Source organism: Leguminivora glycinivorella, chromosome 5, assembly GCF_023078275.1.
Source record: "Leguminivora glycinivorella isolate SPB_JAAS2020 chromosome 5, LegGlyc_1.1, whole genome shotgun sequence".
NCBI classification, from domain to species: domain Eukaryota; kingdom Metazoa; phylum Arthropoda; class Insecta; order Lepidoptera; family Tortricidae; genus Leguminivora; species Leguminivora glycinivorella.
In genome coordinates, this window is record NC_062975.1 from 7888554 (window position 1) to 7902626 (window position 14073).

The 14073-nt window shown below is 35.6% G+C and overlaps 1 protein-coding gene across 4 annotated transcripts in view; it reads right to left on the minus strand.

Annotated features, from left to right (window-relative positions):
• Positions 1-430: 430 nt before the first annotated feature.
• LOC125226075 (protein qui-1) overlaps positions 431-14073 on the minus strand; it is a 210568-nt gene continuing 196925 nt past the window's right edge. For 3 of the 4 annotated variants that reach the window (XM_048129922.1, XM_048129919.1, XM_048129918.1), the window contains 9 exons: positions 12148-12342; positions 11539-11737; positions 10945-11082; positions 10495-10581; positions 9760-9904; positions 9035-9107; positions 7570-7674; positions 6676-6751; positions 431-6112 (listed from right to left, as the gene is read on the minus strand). In XM_048129922.1, coding sequence (XP_047985879.1) covers positions 6087-6112; positions 6676-6751; positions 7570-7674; positions 9035-9107; positions 9760-9904; positions 10495-10581; positions 10945-11082; positions 11539-11737; positions 12148-12342 — 1044 coding nt within the window. In that variant the 3' untranslated portion in view covers positions 431-6086. The remainder of the gene's footprint in view (positions 6113-6675; positions 6752-7569; positions 7675-9034; positions 9108-9759; positions 9905-10494; positions 10582-10944; positions 11083-11538; positions 11738-12147; positions 12343-14073) is intronic. The other variant, XM_048129920.1, reaches the window with a different exon arrangement.

The window sequence follows — 14073 nt, forward strand, 5'->3', positions numbered from 1 at the left end:
ATTATATATCATAGGCTCTGCTTTTGACTATCAAATTCTAATAATTGTCACTAGTTTTTGTCTAAAATATTGCTATCTGATTTTCAACACTTAATACTCTCTCTAGACCTAATTGGGATAAGTTGATGGGCTTTCCACAATATTGTTTTTTCACCGAAGTGCGATTAGTAAATATTGGATGAGTTATACAATAAAATCTTTAGAGCGAGACTGGCGATCGAACCCGTGATCTCTCGTTCGTGGTTTTCTTGTCAAACCCTTACTACTGCCCCTCAAATGTTTGCTTTAAGGTTGATTTTATAAAAAATATAATATTGATCTGATAGACATTAGACAACCAACCTTATAGCAGAATGGATTTACCCAAGTTTGAAGGTAAGCAACACATATATTGATGTATGTAGGTGTTATACTAGTAAATAAAAATGCATTTTAGAAACACAGAGAATATATTTTCAGATATAACACCACGACAGGTCAAAAATAAAGTTTATATAGGAGGAATACGAAACAATAAATATATAAAATTTTACATACAAATAGTCAACAAGGTGACAGTGCCCAACGATCTTTATATTTATTATATTACTGAGTAGGGCACATAAGAGATTATTGTTGCAGATAAAAACATCTTGCTAAAAGTTACCGCTGCCACTTTGCCGTCGATTTTCACATTGGTATGGTTTACTTGATTGGATAAAAAACATAATATAATTATTTATTACATTACCATTCTATGTAGGTAAATGCACAAATATGGTAGATACATCAGGTTTTCGATATTTATTTCAATTAAACAAAATTATCGTGCATCAGCAATTTTATTTCCTATTTATTTGCACATTTGTGAGTATATTTAGTAAAACGTCCCACTTTGTCGGTTACCATTAAGGCGAGATTTGCTTGTATCTTTATATGAATAAACTGACAAAGCGGCTTTATAGCAATCGACAAAGTGGGACGTTTTCCCGCGCACACTCACATTTATGAAGAATTCAGTTCTTAAAGTAGAAAGTCAAATTTTTGTTCCTACAAATAAGTGCAACTACTTATAAGATATTATTGCATTTTCTAATTAAATGTAGAAATACTATCAACCACTACACATTTATGTAAATGCAACTAAGTTTATTATTAATTTATTCTAATGTAAAGATTCACTGCAAAAGATTTGTCACAAGTTATAGTAGTAGGTACATTAGTTACAAGTTTAGGTTGGGCCTGATTATTACTGAATAAACAACTACATAGTCATTTTCATTTATATTTGTTGACAGTATCAATAATTATTATATTAGAATATCCTGGTGCCAAGCTTTGTTTATTTCCAGCCAGGTTTTTGAAATTGCAGAAATAAAGCACTAGGAGCTGACACAAATCTGTACTCTAACAAACTATCGGTAGGTACTCAACGTTCGTCTGACATGCGGCCCGATTCGAATTTTAATATACTCTGAATATTGGATTAGATACGATATGGATCGGATATGTATTATTAGTGTAGATGTTTTCATTATTTGAAGAATCGTCACTTTTGACACTGATCGATAGATATCATATCGCATATCGTATCTTACTCACATCTTGAAAGCGTTGTTCGAATAGGTACGACAGTCACAGATTACAATGTTCAGACCATTTGCTAGATATATTTAAAATTCAGCCAGCTCAGTGTTGTCGCAAGCAAATTAAATGATCTGAAAGTTATGAGCGCCCGTTGTAAAATCCCTGCGTTGAATTTTTATGCATTCTGGCCTTAATCTGGTCTAAGTTTATAGAGCGACCTAGAACAAGTTACCTCGCATAATGTAGTATATAAGGCGTCATAAAAATATTTTGACCAAGTTCATCCTAGTTTCCTTTTATCTTTGACGTAAAGGAAAACATTTTTTTTTTAAATAAGTATGTAAGTCTTAAGTTTATTTTTTTCGTTTGCGCCTTATGTCACTGAGTAAGTAAGTAGTGATGACGGAAATATAAATTTCCCTTGAATTTCTAGCACTAACATCTCAAACCCTAGGTTTACTTGCCGGTGTTTCTATTTAGTGTACTACTTGCTATTTCCAAAAGGTGTAGTCACACAGACACTATAGCTGCAATCGCGTGTTAAAAATTCTGAGGAACGAGTAAACCAGACTAGCTTTCAGCGCTTCAGATAAGTGATTATTTTCTTACATTTAATTTCATACACTTTAAATATATCTATTGTATGTTGAATATAATGTGTACTTATGTAGAAGTCTTTATAAGGGATCACAGCTTGGAAAACACTAGTTCTACTTTGACCAAGGAAATTATGGCAGTGACGATTGGGGCTTGCCAAATAATTTAACCTGCATACATTTTGTGTTTTTTTTTAGATGGAATTGACAATTATATAAAATGTAATCAATTATTCACAGATTTATATTGCTATAATTTCCTTCGATCAAGGATCGTTTAATTGAAGGGTACAATTTTTATTCTAACAAGCTACTTTTTAATTACAACAATAATAAGTCTTAAAATTATGACTTTGAGTATGTATGTGTACTGTGTAGGTTTAGTGTAAAAGGAATCAGTAACCAACAATGCTATCTTAATAGGTCTTAAATTTTTTGTTAACTAAATCAATTGCTTTTAAAACGTGAAAAGAACTGGTAGGTATTACAGTTTTTTCTAAACGTTAAATAAGTTATTTCTACACGACTAAATTGATATATTATTTACGTTTTACATTAACAACAAAAAATATCACAACGTGAAATGAATTCTACTCTTACAAGACACGAAGCGCAACACACTGCGCTCGATTTTAATTTATTTAATTATATTAATTTTAAGTTACGTTTATCTTAATGAGGACCAGTTTCTAATCAAGGTTTGGATTTTATAAGTATTATCTTAACAAAACAATGGAAATTTACTCGTACCTAAATATTGGGATTTTCGCTTAATTCTCATAGTGAGAGTTACTATAGTATACAACGTGTTACACCATGCACTGAAAACCAGAAAACAGTTTGTTCAGAATCAAGAGTAGAATCGATTACGCTATATTTTAATGCAGGTTATTTTTTGTATTTAGTTTTCATTTTTTGCGTGCCAGGTCTAAAAGTTACAAAAGCAAAAGTTACTACAGTATCTCTGATAGAGGATTGCATACTTGGTAATGTTTTAATACTGGCTGTTCTTTTTATTAAAGATTGAATTTTTAAAATTTCGCTCTTCAGGCTCAGTGATAAGGTTCAATTTATCATGGCGAAAATACGACAGGTCAGTCCCTGTTACTACAAAGCGAATGTCAGTTGCCAATGTCACTACCGTATTTCAGGCAATAAGGGCTGTTTTTCTTACAATTTGTAACAAACTATCGCCTTATCGACTTTTGTTCTAAACCCAGTTTGTATGACTGACAATTGATAAGATACCTAAAGCCTTATGCCTTTGCAATAAGGATTACGAATTGCCAGTAATCTGTTTGGACCACGATGATACACTAACACGGCACGCATACGTAATCAACGAACGTAGAGTTACTAATCAACTAGACTTACGAAAATAAAAGAAACAGCAATATCTTTGGAAATAATAGGCCGATTTAAGAATAAATATTCTAGACTAACTCTAAATAATAAAAATCTGTTGGGGTGTCTGAGGTTTTCAGTGGTTGGTGTAACACGTTGTTTATCATCCTAGGAAAATAAAACTGAATGTTGAAAATTGGTATGATTTCCGCAATGTTCATCTGATAATATAATCGTAGCATTTTTTCAAATCATTAAAGTGCATATTATGGTTCTAATATATCGCACTAGTGCTTTATGTGCTTTATGTCTAAACATCGAAAAGCCGTAATATGCACTCTAAAACGTCATACGATATACATACAAAAAGGGAATTCGTAATGCGTGTCGATTTAAAACACTTCCTTCAGTCACGTTTTACTTTATTCAAACTGAGTTCGAATTTCCTCTTTTCTGCATTTGTATCGTAATGTACAGTCAACCAATTGGAACCCTAAGCCACTCTACAACCATGTCAAAAACACAAGCAGTAAGAAATTTCTTACAATCTGATTTATAACGTCACTATGACATAGTTCTACAGTGGCCTGGGGTTCCAATTGGTATGATATTCATAAACAAATACTTAATGATCATATGCTCTTCTCACTCTCTTTGGTATTAGTGTTATATAAGATAGACGTAGCAGTAAAATTACATACGTATGTTAAAATTCGATGTACAATAGAAACTGGTCCAGAAATAATAGAAGCTACATCTAGAAGATCACATTGCAAGAGGCAGGAGTTCTACGTACTAAATAGGTACTTAGCTATGTTTAATAAATCATTTCAAAAAGGATCCTAAATAGTTATAGTCTGTATTTTTAGGCATTCGAAAAAAATGTAAACAAAATCTACCCACAAAATGCTCTAAAGGTTGGTTGGAAGGTTGAAAGGCAAAAGGTTGAAGGTAAATTTACAGCATTAAACGACCAAATAAGAAAGTTAAAGACAGGTCACTCAGTGACTATCAGCTTGGTTTTTATATTTGGTTGGTGAAGCGAAAAATGTTGTAATACATACATACAATCAGGCCTGTTTCCCAGAGGGGTAGGCAGAGATCACGGATTTCCATTTACTACGATCCTGAAAAACCACTTTCACTTCACACACTTTCATAATGTTTCTCATACACGCTCGTCGGTTTCGAGTAGGTACTTCTGACCTGGCCTTTTTGTAACTACCCGAAAATTTACAAATTATTTGATTACGTTCTTTTAAATACCTAAGAGTAGGTACAGACTATGAGTCTAATAAATAAACTTACAATTAACTCACCACATGATGTAAAAACAATGATTTTCTTAAAGTATGTACCTAACACACAATATTTTTTGTAATAAGAGACCAGCTCTATTAAATAAGCAACTAAAATGATTTTAAGGTGGTACACTTTCATAAAAAAAGAAAACAACTATGTGCGACTATTTACTTTCTAATTGGTTTGAGTTAAATTAATAAAAACACTTTACAATTACTATGCAAAAATAAAATAAAAACCTTTTGTAGTTATTGTGTTATAAAAAAAACTGCTCTGCATGATTTTTGTATATAAAAAGTATCTTTATTAATTTTCTTCAAATAAAATACTCGAAAATAGGTAGACGTGAACATAATTTTGTACCTAGTAATGGCGTGTAATGCCACAAATGACTTAATAATAGGTACGTAGTATCATGAAAATTGAAAAGCGAACCACCTTAGCCGATTGGTAGAGGTCGATTCACGACAGGTGGCACAAATGGAACGAACGAGTGAATGAAAATATGCATGTTTGTGACAGATTATAGTATTTTATGCAACTGGCGTTTAACAGAGGTCAAAAAAGGTGAGTGGCGTGGGTAACAATTTGAGGCGAAGATGAAAATTGTTAATAAAGACGCCATGAGTATTTTTTTGACTCAAATAATAACCGACATACAATACTTTTTCTACGACGATGCACTTAGTTTTTAATAGTTTTCTAGAAAAAAAATCATGAAATTCACACTACGCGAAGGTTTGCACTGCCAGAGTTCGAGCCAGCTGCCCAAAGCCATCCTACGCCGGCGGGAGCGCACGCGCGCAGTAACGTTATAACAATACGTTGCCATGGTTACAGAGCCAAACAATGCGTTTTCAATTTTTTCATTACTTCGCGCATGCGCGGGAAGCCGGCGGGGGCTGGCTTTGGGGAATAAACTTTTATGTAGGGTTTTAAATATTTATTCGTGAGTAGAAACACTAATAAAACGGTAGCACTTGACTGTTACGATTGTATACCTGGCCGGTTGGCTATCAATTGTCACCATGTCTGTCACGTTCTAACTAGTAGGTATGTAAGTGCGAAAGTGACGCATGATATAACAAGTGACAAAAACACGACCATGATACGGCTATATCAAAGCTTTGTTCATTCCGTTCACGCCAGCTCTCATAAATCGACCTCTAAAATTAACATGAATGGTAACGTAAAGTGACTTGTGCTAAAGTTGACTAGAAGGTATAAATCTGTGCATCTTCTTCATTCCACCATGTGCTCTGTGGGAATAGGCTCTGGTTAGTTTGTGGCTTTCCGGAAACTAACTACATGAACAAATAAAATAAAATAAAATTAGGATACTTATGTGTTGTTTGTGTAACAAAAAATAACAATATCACAAATGAACATTTCACATTTAAGTATATTGTTTACTTTAAATTAATAGCCTATAGGCCCATTTAAATGGCACTCGAAGTCGCATGCGCTTCTATACTTGAGGTTGGATACATTTCATCACACCAATCATACTTCGCAATGTAAGGTACAGCGGACAAATCTCGACTGGAGGGCAAATGTAACTGGTTCATTTTTTCCATGTTTTACAATGTTTGCATTATTAAATAGAGTGTCCAGCGGTCATATATGGTAGGCGTGTTCAGTGGACATGTAGAACTCAACATCATAGTGTAATAATGGAAAAAATGGATTAGTTACACTTGCCCTAGATTTGCCCGGCTGTACCTTAATGAAACTCGTATGCGAGTACTCGCACAGCTGCACAGTGTAAATGGGCCCTTTTGGCTGCTAAATATTTGCAAAACAAGTTTTACTATGGTAGAAAAGCAAAAATCACGAAATATATGTCTTATGAGTAATTACAACTAACCTTGTTCTTCGACAGGCGTGTGTTCTTCGTCGGAAGAGTCTAACCTCTCTATCAGAGAGCTCTGTTTTGATAGTGACTGCAACAATCAATCATAGAATGAAATTGGTGTCGACTTGCATAGGGCCTTTACAAAGGGGCATTCCACGAGAATGTCGCTTACGACATGCAATTCTTCTAATACTTCTGAACACGCTAGGAAAGCGAAATTGTGTCTGACACCCTTTCATGGTTTGACTTCTAGGAAACTAGCCTATTGCGTAGTTCTAATTTTTATACATTCGATGCTTTATTGATGTTTACTGGTTTAAACTTGATTAGTAATGTTGTTTCTATGAATTTACTTGTGATATATAGTGTGTTGATATAAAAATAAGAACAGTGTCATGGCACGTATCTAAAGCCCTATAATACATTAAATGATTCTTCTCTTTCCGAAGAGATTCTAACACACATCACATCAGCCATCATGTTCTCTTTATGCTAAACTTTCACATAATAGATTGATTTAACTATTTCTGTATATTTCGGCATGACCTTAAAAGATACATCTTCAGCACCGATAGCATGGTCGCGTGATAAACGATAAAATATCGGGCCGTCCCTATCGCACTTACAAATAGTGCGATAGGGACGGCCCGATGTTTTATCATTTATCGCACGACCATGCTTGCCTGCCTGGTCGTCTTTTACCTATGATAAACTTGAACAATTTCATTAGGTTTGGCGTGGCTTCTGTAGCTCAATTAGTTAAAGGCTATGATGCACGGATTGCATTGCAGAAGACGCAGGTTCAAGTCTCGCCGGAAGAGTAAATTTTTAATTGTTTTCCTTTAATATTAAAAATGTTATACAAATTAAGGTACATGACAGTAATATTCTCGTTCGAACAGTTACCTTGTTCGAGCGTCGTCGCGGGGGCGAGACCTTGTTCCACAGTGCCTCGAGTTGATCGAAGTGCTGCGACTGTGCAATCGCCGCTTCCTCAGGCCCCAGGCTCACCTATTAAAATACAAAATTAAGTATAACTAAATTGACAGACAGACGGGCCATGAGGATTCCTTTTGTACCTTTTTGGTACGGATCCCTGAAAACAAAACCTACTGGGCGAGAGCCCCATTGTAGACCATTTGTCTTCACCTTGGCTAGTCTTTGGCCGCGATGAACCCATTTATAATAAAAAAATGTGTTTTATTAGAACGGAATGTTAGCTCTTTCAAATCATTTGTTTATCAGAATTTTATCAAAATATTGTTTTATATAAATACTAGCTTTTTCCCGCGGCTTCGCTCGCGTTAGAAAGAGACAAAAAGTAGCCTATGTCACTCTCCATCCCTTCAACTATCTCCACCTAAAAAATCACGTCAATTCGTCGCTCCGTTTTGCCGTGAAAGACGGACAAACAAACAGACACACACACTTTCCCATTTATAATATAAGTAGATGTTATATTAAATGCAAGTCCAAAAACAGATGCATTTTCAAATTTATTAATCTATGTATAGGTAATTCCACGGAGGTTGAAGTGAATGATAACACACACAGCTAAATGAAGATTAGTACTGATTGCAAAAAAAATGAATGAATGAAATGGTGAGTGAATGTAAAAAAACGATTAATATATTTTTGAAAAACATTATTATTTATTGATATACTTATCATTAATGGTATTAAAAGCAGTAATGGTATTATCCTGTGAACTTTATAGCTCATATGAAATTTCACTTCCAAATAAGTATTCAGCTATCGATATATTTTATATCGGAAGGATCTCCCTATGTTAATTGACGTTATTGCTACCGCGACTTCTATGTTTGCTAATAAGTAATGAAAAAATAGGTAAACACCATTTTAACAGCTACCATGATAAAATAAGGCAATCTTTTAAAATATCTTCGATTTCTACGATTAATATTACAATCATAATCTGACAATTAATAAATCACATACGAGATATTTTATTTTCTGTTTTGTTTGAAAATTGTTCTATAGCCGTAATTCTTAACAAAATAGTAAATAGAAACTTTTTGGTCTTTCTTGCAATTCACTGTTGAATCTGCAGTCGGTACACGGTAAGAACACTAATTTCAAAATATCGTTGTCTTTACATGACAGTGTTATAGTGTGCGTGGCCTCAACTGAGTTGAAACTACCTATAGCAATTATGCGTCGATATTTTCTAAATGACGGATCTAAAATTTTTGAGATTTTATGTAAACGAATATAACTTTATAATTAAGTATCGCAAGGTAAATTAAAAGTAAATATTTTTTCATTGTGAAAAATAAGTTATTAAGACGAATAGCGCTGTTTACAAGAAATGTAATAAGCACGTTAAATACATATTTTATGAAATGTTTACCTGTGAGCCCAAGTCTTTGTTTTTCGCTTCTTGTATTTTTGAGATTTCCTCCATGGAAGCGGATACGGAAAACCTAAAAATGAGAAAGTTATTCAAAATTGATTCCTGGTAGCTTTAAGTAAATTGGTACATTCTAACAGTATCCAATTGAGGCTTTCACGTGATTTATTTGAATCAAAAATTAAATCTATATCCATATAATTAAACACATGATAGTTAATCAATATAAAAGTACTGTAGATTATACTAAATAAAACTAAAAACTAAAATTAAACTAAATATATGGGTATGTATTATGTAATTATTAATTATACTGAATGTTCATTATAAGCATGTAAAAACAAATACATCTTTAAATATAGATAAAGTTAATTAAATAGTAAACTGTTGAGATTTTACTCAACTATTAAAATATTTACAATCTTTTGCATTTACCAACTTTTCACTTATCATTCGGTATAAGAAAACGAATTCTGTTTCAACAAAACTAATTAAAACTTGATTTAAAACAAAAATTATGAATTATAATGTTAAATTTGTATTATATTTAGTGTTGTATCTTAGACGCAAGGTTAATTAAGTTAGTAGAAATAAAACTGATTTAAGGCCCTACGAATTTATTTATTTATAAATACAAAGTTGCGGAATGGTCCATACAGACATGAAGAAACAGACAGACACAGTTTCCCATTTATAATATTAGTTATGGATTTATTTTATCTCACCTTCGTTTGAGTCGCTCGTCGACCTGCGCCATCATGGCTGCCGACGTGAGGTGGCCGTACTTCTTCTGCCAAGTGTACGTGTCTAAGGACACCTCTTTCTTGAGCAGTCTTCTCATCGGCCGCTTCGGAGCCAATGGCCTTAACTCTGTTCAGACAAAAAGGGCGTAGAAAAATTATATTAGCAGAAACACTCAGTACAGGCCTATATATGGTCACAATGGCTTTGACAACGAGATTTTAAGCGTCTATTACGCTTCCATATTATTACTCAGTACGATACTGACAGTAAGGAGTCAATCACTATATGGAGCGTAAGCGTTTGTGACGTTGTATATGCACCATGGTTGACTCACCAAAGCTGGCACGAATAGAATGAACGAATCTTTATTATATGAATGATACCTGTCTATTTACATACTCGTATGTGTGTGTTTGTACACTGAGTCTTGATAAATACACGCCTTATTTATTCAATTAATGTCAGCTCTTGTGAATCGTACACTTAACAATAAGCTCCTGATTAGACTGAAAGCCTTAACTGAATAATAAAAAAAATACTAAGTGCTTTGAAGAAATAAAACTAGTTATCTAAAACTTAAATTATAAAAATATATTATACTCGATCAAAGCGATTTTAATGGATAATTATATGATTATTTTTATGCATGATGTACCAAATAATGCCTTTGACATTGCAGAGATAAAAATAGGTATTAAATTGTTTATTTTTCATACCATCAGCATTCTTCGTCGGGGCTGCATAGGTTGGGATCTTCACGTATGTTGCCGGTGTGTTGTGTAGACAAATAATTGGGAGACAACCTGTTGATATCAAATTATATATGAGAAATACTAGATTCTACGCCAAGCGTCCACCAAAGAAAAAGTATTCAAGTCCACTGGATTTTAAAATGAATAGGTACGGTCACGGACTTTAATTGTTGATCCACTCCTAGCTCATTTTATACTGGACATTTCAGAGTTAAGCATAGTTAAGCTATGACGTTCCAGTATAAAATGAGCTAGAAGTGGATCAACAGTTAAAGTCCGTGACTGTACAAATAAAAGCAACAATCAACTGTCTAATAAGTAATAATATATGTCTTCTAAGTACAAAAGCGGTCTGAAAATGAGTGCGCCCAAAGTAACTACATATAGGTAAGTAGATGCCGAAGTGAGTCTTACCTCTGTCCAGAAGGTGTATGACGATGCGTGAGCAGTCGCTTGTGATCTGCAGTCCAAGAACGGGTACGTGCAGGGCGAGGGACGTCAGAGCCAGCCCGCGCTTTGTCTCCCAGATTATCAACGTTTTGTCTTCAGCACCTTACAAAAACAAAATATATATGAGAGCGAGCAAAATGTAGTTTAAGACAGTTTTATCACGCTATATTTGACAAATAGAGCAAACAAAGGTTTTACGACTTCGTACAACCTGGCTATTATTCCATTTAGTTCTACCAAAATACCATAGATGCCGCTGTCTAAAATAACAGAATCCGATAACTAACAGATGACGGCAGGAGCAGGACACGACTTGCATCTTGTTCGGAGATCAAACTAAATCGCAAATATAAAGAGAAAGACAAGACTCATTTGATACAGCAATGGAGCCATCCCCTGTAACCTTGACAGACGTGACCTTGCTCAAATGTCCGGACAGCAGATGCAGGTCGGCGGCCGTGTTTACATCCAACACGATAAGGTTAAATTCTCCGTGAACTATTCAGATCTAAACAAAATTAACTAAACTACAGAAGCAAGAAGAAAAATAATACTAACTTGACACAGCAATGGAGCCATCCCCTGTGACCTTGACAGACGTGACCTTGCCCAAATGTCCGGACAGCAGATGCAGGTCGGCGCCCGTGTTCATGTCCCACACGATGAGATTGCAGTCCCACGAGCCGGACACGACTTGCGTCTTGTTCGTGATGGCGACTGCTACGCAGGTTACGATGTCCGAGTGACCAACTAGGACCTAAACCAGAGAAACATATACGATTAGAGGTCTTGCGCAAAATCGTATTTTCATGCAGACGTATTCCTCATTTCCATACTAAGAAGTTGTGAGAGGAAAATGAAGAAGAGATCAAGCGCGGATCCAGCTTCGTGCCCAGGGGGGGGTCACGTGGTATAAAGACACAGGCCCCAGGGGGGGTCACGTGGTCTATTTGTATGGCCAACCTAGGCTCCAGGGGGGGGTCATGACCCCCATGACCCCCCCCTGGATCCGCGCATGGAAAAGATATTTATACGGAGAAGCGGTCCTCCCATTTAACCCTAAGATCAAAGAAAGATAAAATTGGCTGGACAGTTTCACACCGTCCAGATGCTGACCGAGTTGTAGTCCAATGCCCCATGCTACTGTCAATCCAGAATATAACCAACCTGTGACAGTTTCCCACCATCCAGCTTCCACACTTTCAGCGACATATCCATCGAACCGGTGACGACGTGCTGCAAGTCGGCAGTAACAGCGAAACAGGTTACGCGCTCAGCGTGCGAGACCGTGCGATGCTCTTCGCCGCCGTCGCCTCCCGTCAGCGCCCAGATGCGGACTGAGTTATCGCCATCTGACAGCACCTGGACGAGATAAGTTATTCGTTTATTTCTAATATAAATATAACTATTATTTTGTAGAAAATTCAATTTAAAATAAGTATAATATTAAGCCCGTGTGGTGGTAACTTCACCACCCCCTTTCTTCCCGTGGGTGTCGTAGAAGGCGACTGTGGGATATGGGTTAAATTGTGGCGTAGGCGACAGGCTGGCAACCTGTCACTGCAATGTCACAGTTTCGTTTTCTTTCAACCCCTTATTTGCCAAGAGTGGCACTGAAACCTGAGTAGTTTGATGTTCTCTGCCTACCCCTTCATGGGACACAGGCGTGATTGTATGTATGTATAATATTAAGACGAAATATTTATTTTAATTTATCATTTCGCTTGCATGTGGAATTAGTAAATTAGATAGCGCCTGATAAATAATTAACTGCAATTATATTTCCATTAGAGTAAAATGCTTTAGTCAATTATCAGGCGCGGTCTTAATTATGTCACTTTAGGGGTTAAAGTGACTTTTTAACCTTGGAAACCATCACATTACTTAAAAGTTTTTAAGACTAAGTAAGTATAAAGAGAATGGAGGTACGTGTCTCAGATGTTTACAGTAACGTTCAAGAGTTTGCCAGTCAACACCTTTTGCTAACTAATTAAGTAACTTTTACAATTACTTTCGTTATCTCGAAGACCAATAAAATACCTGTTTGTGTCCCTCATGTTTGGCATCAGTCACAAAAAGACAAGTCAAAAGTTTTAAAAGCCAAGTTGGATCCAATGACAAAACTTCTGGGCAATGTTTCGCTTACTTAAGTGGTATTACGTGTTTGCCAATGAAAGTTTTGATTTAGTTTCCCACTTATGGGTCGACTAATCGGTGTTATTACTTTCTAATCCTTATAGGGGTTAATTCCGTACCGTACTTTGATGACAGTGGAATGATTCATGAGGGTTATAGTTAAATTATTTTAGAAAATATTATAGAGCAGATAAATTATTACATTAAAAAAATATGAAAATGAACAGAAAAATACAGTACTTATACTGCTTGTTGTTATAAAATCATTATGTCAGGTGGCCAAATGTATTTATTGACTGTTTTTGTAACCAAATAGTCAGTGGCCCCGTGTGATAAGACCTCACAGTAGTTTCTAAAATTAAAACAGACAAATTAAATTAAATTACATTTCATTTATTTCAAACTCATGGCTCATAAGATGTTAGTTATGTACAATAATACTTAAAAACTATGTTAGTGATACAATAAATAACTTAACTAAATGGTACACCGTTACTGGGCTTGTGAAGTTCACAACAGTGCACTATGTACGGACAGTCAAGTCTGTCCGCAATCATGGCCACTTGGCCAGGATGGTGTTGGGGCTGGCGCGCACGCGTCGTACGAGCGAGGTGGCTCGCAGGCGCATGGCCGCTTTAAAGCACGTTACTCCTGCATCAGCGAACATTTGTGACTTGTGACGCACTACAATGCGCAGTAGCCCCATCAAAACCCGGAACGCATTATTGTATTGAACTTGAAGGGCCTTGTAAGACTTTATTGTAAATTTGCTCCACAGGCTGCACGTGTAAAAGTTGGTACAAAAAGCCCTGAAAAGAGTTATTTTGCTGTCCCTAGAGCAACGTGCAAACCTGCGGGCAATCATGTTAGCCCTTATAGACAAGGCCCTACGTTCACGTTCAATGTCAGTATTGTCTTTGAGGTCTGTGGTGAGTATATGCCATAGATAATATTTAT